The sequence below is a fragment of the Chiroxiphia lanceolata genome, chromosome 5, assembly GCF_009829145.1.
Source record: "Chiroxiphia lanceolata isolate bChiLan1 chromosome 5, bChiLan1.pri, whole genome shotgun sequence".
NCBI lineage: Eukaryota > Metazoa > Chordata > Aves > Passeriformes > Pipridae > Chiroxiphia > Chiroxiphia lanceolata.
Window position 1 is genome coordinate 28,720,994 of NC_045641.1, and position 19,145 is coordinate 28,740,138.

At 36.6% G+C, this 19,145-nt stretch overlaps 1 protein-coding gene across 2 annotated transcripts in view; it reads left to right on the forward strand.

The window, feature by feature from the left end:
* Window positions 1–18,278, forward strand: part of PNPLA8 (patatin like phospholipase domain containing 8) — a 35,880-nt gene extending 17,602 nt beyond the window's left edge. For both annotated transcript variants that reach the window (XM_032687148.1, XM_032687149.1), the window contains exons 9-10: window positions 15,203–15,398; window positions 17,420–18,278. In XM_032687148.1, coding sequence (XP_032543039.1) covers window positions 15,203–15,398; window positions 17,420–17,694 — 471 coding nt within the window. In that variant the 3' untranslated portion in view covers window positions 17,695–18,278. The remainder of the gene's footprint in view (window positions 1–15,202; window positions 15,399–17,419) is intronic.
* Window positions 18,279–19,145: the final 867 nt, after the last annotated feature.

Consider the following 19,145-nt stretch of genomic DNA (forward strand, 5'->3'; position numbering starts at 1 on the left):
CTTCAAACATTTTAATCAAATAAGCAGGTAAGTTTTGGGGCTTTTTTAAAGCTAAAAATGGAGCAACACATTAAACTCCAAGCCAAAGCACAGCTTGAAATCCTGAAACATGTTCATCTTCCATCTGGCCAAGCAAAACTGGGAAGGGAGTTGCTTTAGCCTTTGGAGCTATTCCAAGCTGGTCCTTAACTACTTGAATGGGTCAGTATTAAGCTATGTGAAGCAGTTTTCTTCCTCTTCTCACCTTTCCAACCCCTATTTCCTTGAATTGAGAGTACATCAAAATTGGTCTGTGCTTTTGTGTGAAGAATAGGTGAATAAACAACATGATTCTTAACTTCTACACAGTGCTTACACAATTCTTTGTCTTAATATTGTTTCTGAATTGCCAGACCTGTGTGATAGGCAGTTAGGCTGGTATTCATTTCATCTGTTCACTTTCAAGTCCAATTTACCAGACTAGAGAATGTGTAATTAGTGTTAATAGGGATCAGATCCAGTATTTTCAGACACAGAGGGCTGGAATGAAGTAATAATTTATTTTTTCCTTGCTGCAGAGTCTTTGGACAAAGCCTTTACATCTGATCTTACAAACATAATTTTGCAAATTCACCATTCTTCTCTATTTCATGTATTTTAATTACTAGAAAGGAAGGACTTAGGATGCGATTCACCTTTGTAAGCCGTAAAGAACTGGATCTGTTTTCAGTAATAAAACTGTTTATTGTAATAGAACTAGATGCTGAATTTTCTGACTCGAACTTCCATATCATCTGAAAATATCTCTTCTACACGGGCAGGAATATTTAAACCTTGAATTCTTATAGAATCGATCTTTCCAGTCTTGTGTGCTTTTTTCCCCCTCAGATTACACTTTTTCTACCTCATCTGTTTCCAAAATTGTCTGGTTTGTGTGGGATGTACTTAGATGCCTAGCTAGCAAATTACTACATGGCAAATGCTACAGGACTGTCTTCCTCCAGGTTTCTATCTCAGATTATAAATCCACCACTGCAAAATCAAGCAATCTTGAATTACCTTGTTTTAACCCTGGGGTAAGAGCCTCTGTGCATGTAGCAGACTGTTACCCTTTTTTCCTGGGTGTTAATAGTACCTCAGTGGAAAATGCAAGGTAATCAAGAGCTTTATCTCTGCTAGAGTATCCAAAGTGAATTGAAAGGAATACATATGCATAAGTACATTTTTAAATAAATAGAATCCTAAATGCAGTAATATTCCCGCTTACAATAATTTTCTTATTAAAATATGTTAATATTAGCAAATCTTTGTTCTTGATTATAGTTCGTATCATAAATGCAGGAATAGTAGATTATTGTTAAGCATCTTTATTCTGAAAGTGCACTGCAATTGTAATTTTAAATTCCTCAGCCAGATGAGGTATGATCCTAACCTTTGTAGTATATATGGAAATTCTTACTCTTTTCTGTATTATCACTTTACACTATATACTGTCTAACAGAATGGACTGCTTTTGAACTATATGAATAAATGAAGCATAACTGTTAGACATTCTCAACAGTACCATGATTTTTAAAATTGCATCAGCATAGTGTGCAGTAAGTATAAGTAATAATTTATGCCAAAGGCTTCAAAATTGTAGTACAGTGTCAGAAAGATGGTCTTTTGAGGATATTTTTTTCATGGATTGGAGACTTGCATTAATCAACATAATCTGTTTTCTGGACATAAACTGTGCTAGTTTCATATTAATTTATTTATAATTGGCCTTGCAGTGTTGATATTTCTAGACAATTCCAAGAACAGAGGTGGCCAAAATGTACATGAAAATTCAGAATAGTACATATATTGAAATTTGTTTCCTGGCTTTGAAGTTTGGGACTCCTAAAGAATTATATATAGAGACCAGGTTTTGTATTATCAGTCAGTTGTACATTTAAATCTGAATTGAGAAGCACTCTGGCATTTCATCTGATTTAAGACTCTTCAAATGTGTGAAAATATTTATTTTGAAAATGGAAATTTAGTGGGCTTTTTTTAGGGTCATCCTGCATATTCTTGTCTTATGGTATCTAGCTTGTGTTGGGATTGGAGTCCTCTCACAAACATATGAAGTAGCTGAAAGAGAGTTATGCTTAAGGTTGACATGGATTCATGGAGTTTTTATGTATGACTCTAGATGTCTGTGCTGGAGTCGTGCCTGAACTGAGCTGTAGCTGTTGGCTTTATGGCTTACTTTTCCATAATCTGTATAGTTATATATGTGTATATGTATTTGTGTACACACACACATGCTCTTTCTCTGGAAACATTCCAGCCTGACTTCTGTAATATAGACACTGTAAATGTTCAAGGGATTGTTAAGTGTGTTAATTTTTTTAGTGAGGTAGTAAATTAGTTTTACAGTTCTTTTGATGCCATTGTTCAGAAAGGTGTTTCTAGCTGCCTGCAAGCTTATTTGTGCTGCAGGTGAGCTGATCTTGGTTTGTTAAATTTCCACAAAAAGTCAGCAGTTCCAAACCAAACAGCAATATTTACATTCAGGTCAATCGTGTCATGCTATCTGGTTCCGCTCTGTCAAGTAGGAAAAAACAGCGCAGCTGTTGGTAGATGAGGAGAGGAGGATTAATATTCTTTGTGGTTCAAAAGAGGAACACATTAACATTCAAAGGGATTTAATCCCTGTAACATGCTTCTCCAGGAACCGTGCAAGTCAAGAGAGACTAAGTCATGATGTTACAATATAGAAGCCGTATTGCCACATGTCAGCTCTTTTATTTTGAAATGTATTTATGAAGCTCTTAACCTCTCCCCAGTCCTGCTACAAACCAGTGATTTTATTTTTCCTACTTCCCACAGTAGGGTGTTATTTCTTATATATTCTTTTTCTTTTTTTTTTTTCCCCTTTTTATTTTTCTGTAGTGTGAAAAACATTTGAGGTACTCAATGTCACTTCAGTAAACAGTAAAGTATGCTGAGGAAATTATCAATTAATTACAAGAGCAATATAAGATTTAACAAAATCATTATGAACACTTAATTTACTAGGTTTTACAGCAAAAACTAAATTTGTCCCACTGGATTAATTCAAAGGGCAGCAGGGATTGTATGGGGGATGGTGGTAAATTCAACAAAGCCACAGATTTTTCTCAAATAAAATATAGCCAATTTCATACAAAGGGCTTGATCACCTTTTTCTTGACAGCTTCCCGTTATTTCATTGTTGTATTACAGTTCCATTTATTATAGTGCTGATGTTAATTTATAACAGTGTTCAAATAACTGTTTTCTTTGAGCAAGATCACGTAGTAAAACAGTTAAATTGGCATGTGGTCAGTTAGTGGAGTTTTAATAATGTAGGTGTAGCAGGATATGAGGTGAGAATACAACCTAGAAATAAAAAATATATATGGTACAATAGTATGCTGTAACTAAAGTTTCAAGTCACACCTTCATTGAGAAAAGATATTTTGTGATTTCTTCATATTTTTCAAACTTTCCCCTTCCTTTGATTAGGCAGTAAATCTGTAAAGCCACTTCATCTTTTGTAGCTTGTTACAGGAGAGGCCTTCAAAAGTGATTCGCTTAGTGGATCCTACCCTAATTGGTTTTACATGGTAGCTTTTAAAATTAGATTCAAGGGTGCTTCTCAGGCTCTAAGACACAGAATATAGGTCACATTGAAGTTCTTTTCATTCTTAGGATATGCCACGGTGATCAGTATGTACCAGAGCTTATGCAGACTCTGGTTTAGTAGGTGTATCTTGTTCTCACAATGATAGAAACAAATATTTCTTTGTTTCTCTGTCTACTTGTTGCCATACACATTTTCCTACAGCCTTCAAGGCAGTGTCACGTACTATTTAAGCAAGAGGGAATTTACTGGAACATGTTAGCTACATCGATATCTGTATTTATTTCTCTCCTATGGATTTTATAGGTTTGGTTAGCAGCTCTGAAGGTGGACATGCATGATGTGGTTTACCAGCCTTTGTGGAATTGCTGGTTATTGCACCAGTAGTATTTTGCAGAGCAGACTGCTTGCAAGATTCCCCAGAGGGGCTTGCTAAGTGAGATGCTACTGGAAGATTTGTTTAGTGATGTGAGAGTGTATTTTGTTTAGGCATTTAACTTGAAAGCATTATCATTTTTTTCTCAATTGATTCAGAGTGCTTATTTAAAAGAAAAAAACAAACCTCACTCAAATGAGCTGTATTACATTTAACTATTTTTTTTGCTTAGACTTCTGAGTCCATATGTCTTCAGTAGCACTGTTGACCAGCTAATATTTACTGTAAAACAAATCTTGTAAAGTCTAAGGAGGCTGAGTAGAGTGAAAAATTATGAACTGAGTCAATTCAGTAATCTCTGTACAAACAATTCAGTTTGTTGCACTCAAGTTCTGATGGTACTAGCCACCATTCCTTAGATCAAAAAGAACAATTTGTCAGTTCTTGATGGCTTATAGTTTTCAGTGTCCCTGGTTGTGTATTTGTCTAATACTGACTTAAATGGGGCCACATTTCAAAATGAAATAGTCTGGTGATATTCATTGCAAATAAGAGCCTAAGAATGTAGTGGGATTATACTATTACCTCTTTCCTTAAGGAAAGCTGGTTTATGATGCATAGTGGTCTGGTACTTAATGTGAAAAATCATTTAATGTTTTGTCAGCTACCGTCAAGCCTCTAATTTGCCTTCTTTGTTGCAGTTTAGGAAACTGCCCTCGTCTTGCCATGGATACATGTGATAGGAATAATTTTCACCATGCATACAAATGTGCATAAAGCCAATTAGTTCAATACTGAGTGCATTTCCATTCATTGAATAGGGCACAACGTCTAAGCCCTATTTCCTGTACTGAGCTTCTCTTCCAATATAAGGATTAATCTGTGGTATTAATTTTCCAAATCTGAAATAATTTGGCAATCTCTTCAAAGATTCTTTGCATTTCAATGTTTCTATTACTTGGGGTATATTTACAGTGTTGTTTTTAGTAGCAGATAATTCTAGATTTTTGGTTACAGAATTCAATTTGGTTACAGCTGTCACTTCCTTAGGAAAAAAAATAAGGGAAAACAGAAAAAAACAGTTTCCCTCAGGTCAAATTGGGTCCTCTGTCATGGTTGCCAACTGCAATAGAGGTTGCTGTTGATAAAACATAAAGCCATCTTTGCTGTTGCTACTCTTGTAGAAGGTTATTTCAATAAGGTATTTCCTCATTTTTCTCATGGCCAGAAAATTTTTCATTTTCATTCTTAAGTCTATTCCTAGCTAATGGATACAAATTTTCCTTGTGCCAGTACTTACTGTTCTCTAGTTTAATTTACTTTTCTTCTCAAAGTATGTACTTCATGTTTATATACAGAACACTCATATCCTTTTTTATTTTGCTAGTCTGTCTCAATTTTGCAAAACAGACTCTTGTCATCCTAATGGTCCTTCACTGAACCTACTGCAGTGTGAGTAATCTTTCCTGAAAATAGACTATCCAGTATGTTTTTGACATGACCTGAGACACATTGTGCAAAATCGAATGATATACCAGATTCAAAATCAGCATTTCTAAATTAGAAGCAAAATTCAGAGAAGTTAATTTAGTCAGGCTGGAACACTGTATTCCAGTGTATTCCATCCACAATGTTGTCTTAATTGTGTCATGTATTTCCTTTTTTAGAGAAAGGTACACCTTAGAATTACAGTTGCCTTTCAACAGCAACAGTTGGTAGTTTAAATCATTCTGTGGTAGCTCTACTCAGAGCTTTCTCATGGTGGCTCTGATTCCGACTGTATTTTGTCATCTAGTTACTTCTTAACTTAGGGGACCCATGAAAGCACAGAACTTTTCCTTCAGTTCTTTTCCCCCTCCCCCTGCCCCCACTGTGTTAGCTTGTTAGCTTGGGAAATAAAAGAATTTTGAAATTGTGAAAATCTGACATGGATCTGTGATTTCTTGTTTGCATGTGGAGGGTTTATATTAATGTGCTTCTTTTAGTGCAACAACTTGTGCTTTCTCCTTATTCTGATACACTCTGCCATAGCAAATGGAGTATTTATGTGCTTCCTAAGTTAAATGTTGTCAGGAAGGACAAATATTCTAGACTTGAGTACGCCAAGCGTCATCTGAATCCAGAAGGATTTTATTCAGACCCGTAGGTTGGGGTTTTTTGATTGGTTGGTTTGCTTTGTGGGTTTTTTTAACTGTCCTGTTGAAGCTTGCCTGTGCTTCACACGTCGTAAGGAGAACCTGAGTTCAGGCCTGTGTCTGGAGTCACTGTAGGTTCAACCATGGGACAGGTTTTTTTTCTTATGTTAGACACCATGATCTTTGCTTGTCATACTACAAGTGGCTCATCATTTGGGAAATGCAGTTATAAAATATGTACTGTTTTGGTGATGTGTGCTGTTGTTCATTGCAGAATTCATTTAATTAGATCTGTTATGCACAGACTTTTAGTGAAATATCTGACAATATATTTTAATGCCAAATAATTCTTTCTTTTATGGTACCTGCTAATATTTAGCAAACTTCATCAATACCCTGTAAGAGTACATTTTCTGTGTCTTATAACAACCCATGAATTCAGTGATGTTTTCAGAGCAGCTGGTCATTTTCTGTGAATTAGTGACTCACTGGGATGAGTTAATAATTGAAGGTAATCACCTAAGAGCCTACCTCAGCTAACCATTTATTCTGAAGAAATGTCAAGAGCAAACATGTCTAATGGAGGGTAAAACAATGTAAAATATATTATTAAATGTTTAGCATATAATAGCAATAGTATTGACAGTTCTCAGAAGCAGTTAACATGACGTTTCTGTGTATGACCAGTGTATTATGGTGTTGCTGTTTTATTAGGAGGAAATAATAGTAAATACTGCATGGGAAAATAGTTGTACTGAAAAGGAAGCTTTTCAATAAACTGTCAAACTTTATTAGATTTTTTTCTTACTCATGATGTCGGTCTAAATTCTCTCTTTGTAACTCGTGTAGCAGAAGTACAAATGTAGCTAATGCATCTTTAGATTTTTTTTTTAATTGTCAAAGACTGCAGTAATGGAAATTTTAGTATTGGTGTAATTCAATAATGTACATACAAATGCATTTATTTTTCATATTCTATACAAATGTTTTCTAAAGAATTTTTTCCTTTGCCAGTTCAAGGGGAATCCCTTTTTCAGTGCATGTTTTAGAATTGTGACAAGTAACTGCTTATGTGTTTATTAGTGTTTGAAGAGAAATCATAATTTGGATATAGCATTTCAAAGTAATGAGCACAAGATATTTATTTCAGGAATTTAAAGCAGTAGGTCTGTCTCCCCTTAAATAAGGAAGTTGGTTCTTTCTGTGATTGTTAGAAATTTGATGTACAAGAGGATTGTATTAATATCTGTCTCCAATTAGGGTCTCTGTTGGGAATCAACCTAGTGCAGACTGTATTATAAATTGTATGTAGTTGACCCAATAGCCTCCCTATTAGCATGATTATAAATTAAGGATGGATCTTTGTGGCAAAGTGAATCGGACACACTATTAGATGAAGCTAAACCAAATTGTTTTAGGACACTATACATTTTAGATGGAGATTTTTTAGAAATATTAACACCACCATCCATTGCTTGTCAGCAAGATAAAGAGGAAACAGTTCTGTTTCTGTCCTGTTCCATGTTTATAAAACATCATATGTTTTGTCAAATGCTTGTTCAGAAAAATAAAGATTTCCTGTCTTACTGGGAGCTCTTATTCAGCAGTTTCATCCTCAGTAGCACTGTGACCAGACTGACTGATTACTCCCAAGAGCAGAGCCATAATTAATGTACATTTCAAACATTTTTGTATATATTTAAAAGAATAGCATGATCATATAAGCTTTGTATTGAGGAGAGTGTATTAGTGCTGAATGTGATAGAGGTTAGTTTATTTACTGTTAAGTCTTAATGTATAGATTTCTTTTTCCCAAAGCATATATTAAAAACTGTAATTTGTTAGCCCAGTTATGCTTGAATGAGTAAGCCTGAAAGCCTTAGGGTGGATGTAGTGACATTTTCATAATGGGTGCACAGTGCAGTGAGATGACTAGGCTGGGATGTGAATCTTGAAGTTATTTGTATTGATAGATCTTCTGGGTAGTGGAAGAATTTTTCCATTTCTCATTCCGGTCTTCTACTCTGAGGATATTTGCTGCTACTTATATAAATGTATTGAGCTGATCTTACAGAATGATTTGGCAAGGTGTACCTATTTTGCTTTAAACAAGAGTAAATGTTTTTAGAGTAGTTATCTTAATTTTTCGAAGAAGCAATCCATTGTTGTAATGCAAATACTCTTCAAACTCCTCATTTGCATTAACAAGCCTTATCCTTAATCTGCATATTTATTATATTTATGTTGACTTTAACCATGGAATTTAAAAAATACTTTTCAAAAGTCCATTCAAAATCTTAGCCTGTGATAGCTTTGTACTAATTCTGTCTCTACTTTTTTGCAAAGACGGTGAAAGTAAACAACAGGCCAAGTCTGTAAGAGTGAACTAAAATGCAAAGCATGTCTGCATAGGCAGTGAGGTGAAGTGGTTACTATGGAGCAAGCAAATGCAGCTTCCAAATATCAGACTTGGCTTTCTTACATTATATGTCCTTAACAGTGCTAGATTATTTTGTTCACAAAGTTTAGCATCATTTAAGTGAAACTGTGCAACACACGAGATGTTACGCAGAATTATTACAAGACACAACTTGAGTCTGACAGAATTAGGAAATGCAGTAAGAGCCTGTGAATGTAGAGAGTGTTCTGAACTTATGGGAAACAACTGCTCTACCCACGGTAAAGTATGGTTCAAACTGATTTTTTAATTTTAATATCTTAATTTTGAATAACTGTTTTTTCAAGGTATTGACTTAAATATGTCACCGATGACTTTATACACGTTTACCATAATCATTTAAGATTTTCAGAAAGTTCTGTGCTACTAGGCTTCTAAGTGCTCTGGAGCACATTCTTTGAGACCTCCCAATCTATTTTGCTTCTGATGGTAGAATTTTCACCCATCTGTTTCACAGTACTTAACCAGGCCTTTCTTTACCCCTAGAACTATGCAAGCAGGTTATCTCCACCAGAATGTTTTCATTGGAACATATGCTTACAAAAGGTGCATTTTCCCTGCTTTAAATAATTTAAGGTCTGTTAGTCAAATCACAAGGGAGCCTTGCCTGACTATTTTGCAATGGTCAAAACACTACTAGAAAATTTTAGCTACAGCTTTTGACTTCTTCTTACCAACCAGCAAATCCTAAATATACGCTCACAGTTGCATAGGGAATTTTTGTAAAAAATCTTTATGAAAAAAATGAATTGACTTCATCTGGGAATTAGCTGATAGGATGTTAAATAAAAGATAACAATTGAATGTTTGCCACTTGGAAAGCCTTTGGCAAAAGACTGAAAATAATGTCCTAGTCCCTGAGTTCACTGCTTTGCTATCAGTAACAAAATTGGGGTTTTATTATTGCTAAGTTCCATTTTAAAATTTATTTAATTACTTCCATTATTTTTATTATACATTTTAAACAATTCTTCTTCCCTACTGTCTGCCTACATGACGTCATTGGAGGAGTTACCCTTTTTCATACTACCTTGCATTAGCATTCCTACTATGGCGCTTTGTGTTTGGTGTACTGCCAGCAAATTAAGTTGACTCAAGTGTGGGGTGGTTTTGCAAAGTTCAGCATATGAAGAAACATCTGGTACTTGCCAGTGCACTGACCGTGGCAGCAGAGAACACAAAAGGGAAGGGGTGACTCGTGTGTTTGGGAACTGGAAAAGACAGCTTGTGATTGGATTGAGAACTGGCTGAAAGAGAAGAGATTGTGAAAGGTAGGGAAGGCCAGGCAATCTAAGAATGGGAGAACAGGCAGAATAAGGGATCTGCCCTGGCTGTTTGCCCAACACTGAGTCCTGTGTCCGAACTTGGGCCAGTGGCACTTTTTTCTGTATCAGTAGTTTAGTAATTTGAAGAGTCCCTGTAAGTTACCCTTTCTGTTACAGATTCCAAGTGTGAATCATAGACTCATTTAGGCTGCAAAAGACATCTAAGATCATCAAGTCCAACCATTAACCTCGCACTGCCAAGTCCACCACTAAACATTGTCCCAAAGGGCCAAATCTGCAGGTCTTTTAAATATTTCCAAGGATGGTGTATCAACCACTTCCCTGGGCAGCCTGTTCCAAGGCCTCACAACTCTTTTTGGTGAAGACATTTTTCTTAAATGTTCAACCTAAACCTCTCTTGGCACTACAAATGTTTACGTTTTCCACAAGACTGAGACTAGACTGACAAAGTTAAATTTCTAATAAAAATGGCTTTTAAAATGTAATTTCATTTTACAGCTAAAATAACATGCATCTATGATTCATACAGTATTTCTTTTAAATAGAGTAGAACCTTAGGAAAATTGGAGGAGGACAGGGCCTCGGGGGGTGTCATTGGTCCAGCTTCCTGTTCGAAACTGGCTAAACCTCAAAGTTGAGTTGGGTTGCTAGAGCCCTTGCCCAGTTTAGTTTTGAAAATATCCAAAGATGGAGATTCCACAGCTTCTCTTGCTCTCATTCTGTACTTTTTGAAGGAATTTGGCTGTTTCTTCTCCCACTTTAGATAAGAGAAGACTGTGATTAGATTCCTCCTTAGCTTTTTCTTTTTTCCAGGGCAAGGAAACCTAGTTCCGGACATCTCTTCTCATATGTCATATGCTTCAGCCCCTAAACCATCTTAGTGGTTCTTTACTGTATGTGTTCCAGCTTTTCAGTGCCTTGTAACTAGGTGTCTAAAGCTGTACATAGTATCTATCAGCAGTTTGACCTTGTGAGTACTCAATAAAAGGGGATAATCACTTCACTTGATCTACTGGTTTTGCTTTAGATCAAGTGTATGTTGATAATGTAGTAATTTATCCAATATTCTGTTCATATTCTAGCATTTATATAGATAATAGATACATGTGATTTTTTGAAAGTTAGAAGTAGGACTCAGTAGTTCATCATTGTAAGCAAAAGAGCAGTATGATGAACACCACTTTTTTAACAGAGTAATCTGATTTGAAGCACAATATTGATCAAGATGTGGTCATTATCAACCATTATCTGTTTGGAGGGGAAGAAAAAAAATCAGTTGTCCTTTTTACTGTCATTTCAAGAAACCTGAATTGGAGAAGGTGCAATGATTTCCATATTTAAACAAAGCTGGTCTCATCACAAACTGAATGTGGTATGTGTAGGTATGTGTACTTTATGTTCCTTTGATCTTTTATTTGTTACTGTTACAAAAATATTATAGTATTCTGGTATTATATACCCCCTAACTTCTGATAACACTGATTTTCTCATGGTAAAGCAGTCATGTGTAATTTATTTGTATTCACAAGATCAGTGGAAATTATTCTGTAAGCATGTTTTTAATCTAGGATTTAAAGAAAGAAGGTAAGCACCACTAAGATAACTATGAAGATTTTAGATTAAGATTCATGGGGAGTTATATAGAGGACAAAAACATCCTTGTATTTAGTTTTCTGTGTAGAAGCTAATTTAAACATAAGCAAAGGATAATGGGCACTGAAGAGACCATTCATTTTAGCAGTGTTTTTAGTGTTTTGAGGAAAACGGATGGTATCCAGAAAGAGTTCAAAGAGCTTTTTGTAGACTGAAATGAAAGCTTAATTAAAAGAAAGCAAACTTAAAAAACCAAGCTCAGTAATCCTGGTTTTACTTATTTATCTAGCACAGCTGTAGTTAAAAGGAGTTTTTCTGTAAAATGTTTACCAGCTCTAAAACCTTTTTTATTCTAAGCTATTCCTGAGTAGAATTGCTTTTCTTTATTATTCTAGTAATGCAATGGTCAGATATGGGATAGAGGGAGTTCAGGGAGCTTTAGAATAAGGGGGTACTTGCATAATGCTTATTGTAGTCAATATTCTGTTTCTTTTATATTTTACATGTTTGTATAGATTTTGAATAGATATAAAGATATTCATCTCTGCTCTTGATAATGTTTTCAGCTTAAGTCTTGCCTTTATAACTGCTCCCTTTAAGGCATTACCAATATAGAAAGTTCTATTGAATTCAAATTCCAAAATAACCTATTTATTAGCTGGAGTCAAGGTCATTTTACTTTCAAGAAGTGTTGAACATACTTTTTGTGATTCTCTGGATGAAAATCTCATTGTCTGAATGCTTCTCAGACTTATTGTCAGTCACACTGATTCTTATTAGTCCTAAAGTGGTTTATCCCAGTTTTTAACATGTTGGTAGCAAGAGACATCTCTCCTCAATTCCACAGTAGCATTTGTTCCTGGTAGTATTGAGCTGAATTACGATCTTCAGATAACTTAGAGAGACTTCATGTTCCCTGGTCTGGTCCTCAGCAGGCCTTGAATCATCCCGAGACCTGATGAAAGGACAATACAGAAGAGCTCAAGCCACCAAGGAGATTTCTCAAGTGCACTGATGACAGCAACTGTTACACTGATGGAGGAACCAACAAGGAAAGGTGCTTTGCTGGACCTGTTACTTAATAAAGAACTGGTCAAGGCTGTGAAAGTTTGAGAAAGCCTTGGCTACAGTGACCATGAGAGGATGGAGTTCGGGATCCTAAGAGAAGGGAGCAGGGAAAAAAGCAGGACTACAGCACTGCATTTCAGGAGAACAGACTTCATCCTCTTCAGAGCTCTGCTTGGAAGGATCCCATGGACTACGAGCTTAAAGAGGGAAGGGGTCCGGGAGATCTGGCTGATACTCAGTGATCACTTCTCCAAAGTCAGGAAAGGACCACCCCAACCAGTATGAAATCAAGCAAAGGTGGCAGGCAGGGACAAGCAAGGAGGTCCTAACTGAACTCCAGCATAAAAAGGAAGTGTACAAAAGGTGGAACCGGGGCAAGTGACACAGGAGGGGTATAGATCTCCTGACCAGTCTTGCAGAGATAGGGCTAGAAAAAACAAGGACTAGCCTGGAGGGCGATGTGGAGAGCAACAATAAAGGATTTTACAAGTACATACACAGCAAAAGAAAAACTAGGGAAAATGTGGGCCTGCTACTGAATGGGGCAACACAACTTGTGACAAGTGATGTGGAAAAGTCCAAGATGCTTTAATGCTGCCTTTGTCTCAATCTTTGCCAGTAAAAATGGCTTTGAGGAATCCCCAGACCCCTGAAGCAAGAGGGAAAGTGGTGCAAGGAGGACTTGTGCTTGGTGGAGGAGAACCCTATTAGGGAGCAGTTAAATGAACTGGTCATACATAAATTCATAAGCCTGATGGGTTGCACCCATGAGTGCTGATGGAGCTGGCTCATGCCACTGCGAGATGACTCTTGATTATTTTTAAATGGTAATTGGGAGTGCAGATATTATTCATATCCTCAGGAACAGCAAGAAGAAAGCTCTGGGGAACTACAGGCTAGTTGGCTTCAGCCCAATCCCTTAGGAGGTAATAGGGGAAATCCTCCTGAAAAGGACTTCTAAAGCCATAAGGACAAAAAGGTAATCATGAGTAGTCAGCATGGATTTACAAAGTGGTTTACCCGTGATTTACCAACCTGGTAGCCTTCTGCAATTGGTGGACAAGTGGAAAGCATCGGATGTTGTATACAACAACTTTGGTAAAGCCTTTGACATTTACTTCCCATAAAGTGGAGATTAGATAAATAGACAGTGAGGTGGATGCAAACTAACTGAATGACCAGGACCCAGAGATTGGGATCAGTGCCACAAAGTCAAGTTGGAAGCAAGTCACTAGAGGTGTTCCTAGGGGTCATTACTGGGGCAAATTCTATTTAACATCTTCATTAGTGAACTGGATGATCAGACAGAGTGCACCTTCAGGAATTCCATGGATGATACAAACATGAGAGGAAGGGCTGATACATGAATGGTTGGACCACCACTCAAAGGGACCTCAACAGGCTGGAGAATTCTCATGAAGTTCAAAAAGAGGAATGGCAGAGTCCTGCCTCTGTGGAGGAATAACCCCATGCACAAACCCACACTGAGTTGTAAAGCAGCTTGGCAGAGAAGGACTTTGGGGTGCTGGTGGACAAGAAGCTGAACATGAGCAATGCACATTTGTGGTAAAGAAGGCCAACAGCATCCTGGGCTGCATTAACAGCAGTGCTGCCAGTGGTCAGAAGGGATGGTCCTGCCTCTGCACTGCTGAGGCCACAGTTACCCAATACAAGAGAGACATGGGAACAAGTCCAGTGCAGAACCTCAGAGATCATGAAAGGACTGGAGCATCTCTTATATGAGAAACTGAGGCAGCTGAGATTATGCAGCCTAGAGAAGAGAAGGCTCGGGGGGAACTTATCCATGTGTACAAATAAAGGATGGGAAGGAATGAAGATGAGGGAGCTGTGGTCTTCCCAGTGGTGCCTACTGGTAGGACAAAAGACAATGGCATAAATGCAAATATATCAAATTCCATCTGAACACAGGAAAACTTTTTACTATGAGTGGTCAAACACTGGAACAGGTTGCTGACAGAGGTTTTGGAGTCTTCATTTGTGGGGATACTCAAAACCCAAGTGGATATGGCCTTGGGCAGCATGCTGTAGCTGAACCTGCATGGGCAGGGAGTTCGGACCAGATAAGCTCAATAGGTCCTTTCAACCTAAGTGATTTTCCATGTCTTAAAACCAGGCTATAGCATCCTGCGTAATGACTGCTTACAAAGTAGCTTTGGCCAAGCTTAACTCTTGTCATTTTTCTTTTTTAATTTATTTTAGAATCTGCAGCTACTGATTTAGATTTTGTTACAGAATATATCCTTGTGATATCAGTAATAAGCATTTTGAGGCACAGACTTTTTGATTGTTTGAAATTGTCAGTATGCATATCTGTCTTACAAAAAAGGTCTTCAAAAAATGAAGTCATAGCTTCTTCAGATACTCTAGTGAACACTGCTATTTCAGCCTACCTCTTCTATATAATGCTCACAACAGCAGAACCAAGCACGGCCCCAGCAGCTGCTCTGACAGTGTCCATGAGCCCAGGAGGCCAAGCTACACAGCTGCTGCATAGCACAAAAAGAAAATTACACTGAAGTTGGAAATTAATGCTTGTTGAATTTAATTGGTTCTGTATATTAGGGCTACGCTAGTTTAATTTATAGTTGCAGTTTCTTTTATGAACATATGTTATGTGTAGTACCAATATTTGTATTTCTTCTTAATTTACAGGATGGAGGTCTGCTTCTGAATAATCCTTCTGCACTGGCAGTTCATGAGTGCAAGTGTCTTTGGCCAAATGTTCCACTGCAGTGTTTGATATCGCTGGGCACTGGTCGATACGAAAGTGAGGTGAAGACCAATGTCACACACACCAGTTTGAAAGCCAAACTCACAAATGTTATCAACAGTGCAACTGATACGGAAGGTTGGTGTCTTAAGATATATTTGTATTGTGACTGTCTTCAGTTTTATGTTTCTTAGAATTATAGTTCCAATGCAGAGAGCAATCTGCAACCTTTTGTCTTTTCCCTTCTCATCTCTACCAGCCCCATGAAACTAATAGAAGCATGTCTCTTTGTAGTTCTTCAGGTAGAATGTTTTAGTACCAGTATTACAGGTTTTCTGGAGATGATGGTATGAATCTTTTTCCTTAATCTTCATCTTCACTGTGTTGTTGCTAAACTCTTTTAGTTTATATGTTCTCAACTGTTAATATGAGGCTGATTTATCAGAATCACAAAGATAACCTAATAGGATTTATACAAAGTGATACATTTTTACTTGTGCTTCTCAGGAAACGCATACTCAGGAATTCATTTGAAAATCCTATTTTCTTACATTTTATTTATTTTTCATGTAACAAAGAAATGCTTAATAGTTAATATATAACATTGATTTTTAACAGCTTCAGAAGTAGAATTTTACTTATGATCTCTTTTTATATGTGCTTTTATACCTGGACTTTTCCAAGGACTAGACTGCCTCTGCCAATGGTCATGACTTCCATTGCTGCCAGGAAGAGCCAAGCATCTGTTTTCCAAAATAAACTTGGTTCCTAGATGGGAGTACACTGGAACTCTGTCACTAGCAGTTTACATCTGTTTTGTTTTTACAAACAGGAAATATTGATAAACAGCTGCTTTCCCCCCTCCCCTTACAAAGGAATCTGATACTGCAAAAAGAGAACAAGAAATGCTCTTAAGGTCTAGATCCCTTACTGCATAGTCTTTGTCAACTGACCGTCATTAGTAAGAAAAAGCTAGATTTGGGTTGCCTTTTGGTTTTTGCACAGTCATGGAAAGGCAGTGGGAATTATGAGAAGGAGATATGTGGTGTCCACTTCCTGTCAAGGGAAGAAAAAGTTTCAATGCAGCTGAAAAATGAGGCAAGAAATTAGATGGGAAGAGGAGGAGAAAGTACATTGTGGAGACCAAAGGTGAGGAAATGGAAAGAGAGGAGAGTAGATTTGAGGAAATGGGAACTTATATTATGAGGGGAAAAAAGGGAGAGTATTAAATAGGACAAGAAAGACTGGATGTGGTGAGACAAGAACAGACATAGCTGAGTAATTTGCAGGAAGAGAGGCCAAGCCAAGAAGATTTCAGGTTTACAGGAATCTTTTGCTGTGATCTTACCCAGGATATTTTTTTCACTTTAAATTTTTTATATGACAGTAGGTGTTTAAAAGAATGGAGGAATACAGTAAGAATGCTAAGAAGATAGAATGAAAGCTGAAGGAAATCATAGGCAATTTTAAGGGAGCCAACAAAGAGAAGAGAGATCTAAAGGGAGAGAGAAAACAGGTTATAAAAGAGAAGAACATACAAATGCATTATATAGCCAGTTTTTTATTATTATACTAGTTAACTGAAGTCTAATAACTTAAATTGAACATTTTAAATTAAATGAATGTTAAATTCAAACCCCAAATCTGTAGTAATATCTAAAAAATTAATTAGTTACAAACAAAAGAAAATTTTAATCCCACCTTTTTACTTAGCAGTCTTTGAGATTACAGAAGAACCTGTATCTGTGGTTTTCACAACAGCTGCTTCTCTTAGTACTGAGTGTAACAAATCTTGGGTATCCTGAATGGGAATATGTAAGTTACATTCCGCTCTTCATGATGCGCTCTCACTTGTAAAGGAATGGAATGTAATTAAAAATCTAGATAGCTGCAAAGCCTACTTAATTGCCATACCAGTAAAGTTGTCTTGGAATGAGAGATTAAGCTTTTCCAGAGTAAACAGAGTTGCAGAGACATTTACAAAGCTTCTAATGAGAAAGGGGTTTTGATAAGGCTGTGGTGGAAAAATGTTTACTCAGCAAAGCAGCACATATTTACTCTTACTGTGTCACTCCAGAGCAGTTGTTGTTCAGAGCACTTGTAGGACTATTTGTCTATCATGTGTATATAACTGTTTCCTTCATTTGTTTTCAATACAGAAGTTCATACCATGCTGGATGCACTGTTACCTCCGGATACTTATTTCAGATTTAACCCTCTTATGAATGAGGACATTGCTCTGGATGAAAGTCGTAAGGAGAAACTCAATCAGCTGCAGACAGATGGAATTCGCTACTTAGAACGAAATGAAGAAAAATTGAGAAAAGCTGCAAAAATATTAACACAAGAAAAAACAACTTTGCAGAGGCTTCAGGACTGGATGAGATTAAAGGCTGACATGTATGAAGGCCTTCCTTTTTTTTCCAAATTGTGAATATGTAATGCATGAAAGATAAATATAAATCTTGTTCCAGAAAATCCATTTGATACTGTAAAGGAAGAATGTTTATTCAGGGTAAATGACATCTCTGGAAAGCTATCAGAATTTCACAGAAAGCAATTTAAGATGGCTGTTTTGTGCACACTTACTTGTTACAAGGTTTAATGGTGTTAATTATTTTTTGAACCTAATGGATCTTACTGTTGCTCTACTTAAGTTTCTTCAAGTTGGTAAAACTGAAAATTATGAAAACAATTGTGCAATGCATTTTTGGATGTTTGTACCATAATTACGGTGGCAGAAAACCTTTATTTATCAACTACCAGGCTTATTCAAAATTAACAGATAAAGAATCCTCATTCACTTTAGTGTAGGCGATATACCTGTTAGGCTCTTATGTAGCCAGTGAATTTAATGGCAATGTAATGTTCTTACAAAAACTTTGCCTATGTTAATTGCACTTTTACATCAGAAAGATAACTTTTTTTTTTATTTTAATGGATTTTGTACATAACTGTATTGAGTAAGATGTTTGGATGACTGTAAATGGCCTATTAAATTATCAAAATTAACTGATATTTTTAGAACTTGCTTCTTATTTTTTATGGGGATAACTTCCAATTGATTGATTCATTATTGAAAATAATCCCAAACCCCAAAATGTCACTTGACCAGCTATTCCAGTCACAGGATAAAGAAAATATGATCATGAAGTAGTTCACATGAATGAGCAGCTTTTTTTATAGAAGCTTCAGTTTTGGCTGCCAAACTTCAGGTGTATCTGGTCAAGAAGAAAATAGCAGGAAATTGATACATTAAATAATATGCATTTCTAACTTCCATATATGCATTCTCCTGGAATTATTTCAGAGCTGTGAAGTTAACATTTAGACTACAATCTTACTGCCCATTCCTTTGCAGCATTCTGCATATGCCATGGGAGGGGGTGTGATGTGCTGTGACAACATAGTGTGTCAAACAGCATTGTCAACCACAGGAAGGTACATGGCAGCACTTCAGAATGGTGCAGTAAAATTTGCTTTAGACACAGCAGCTGTCACGTGTTGGGCACATACCTGTTAATAAGATTGTTTGATTGCTTGCCAGGTGCCTAAATTTTTGTTTCCTAGTAGACAGCTACAGTGCATGAATATATTGACTAGATAAAAATGTATGTACTATGCAGTAGTTAAAATGTCCAGTTTCCCCAAAAAACAGTGCATTTGTCACTTTGCTTTTTGGGACTAATCACTTGCCATTGCATTATCTACTGAAAACAACATTTTGATAGTGACTTTCTGTATTTGTTGTCTTAAAACGTTGAAAATGTTATTAAACTGTCTTTAGGAAAGGAATTTGAGGAAGACAGCTGAGATCCTTTGTTATCCTTGGAGCTGTTGCATAGTATCCTGTGACTGTGCAAGAAAACATTTGATTGAGATGTT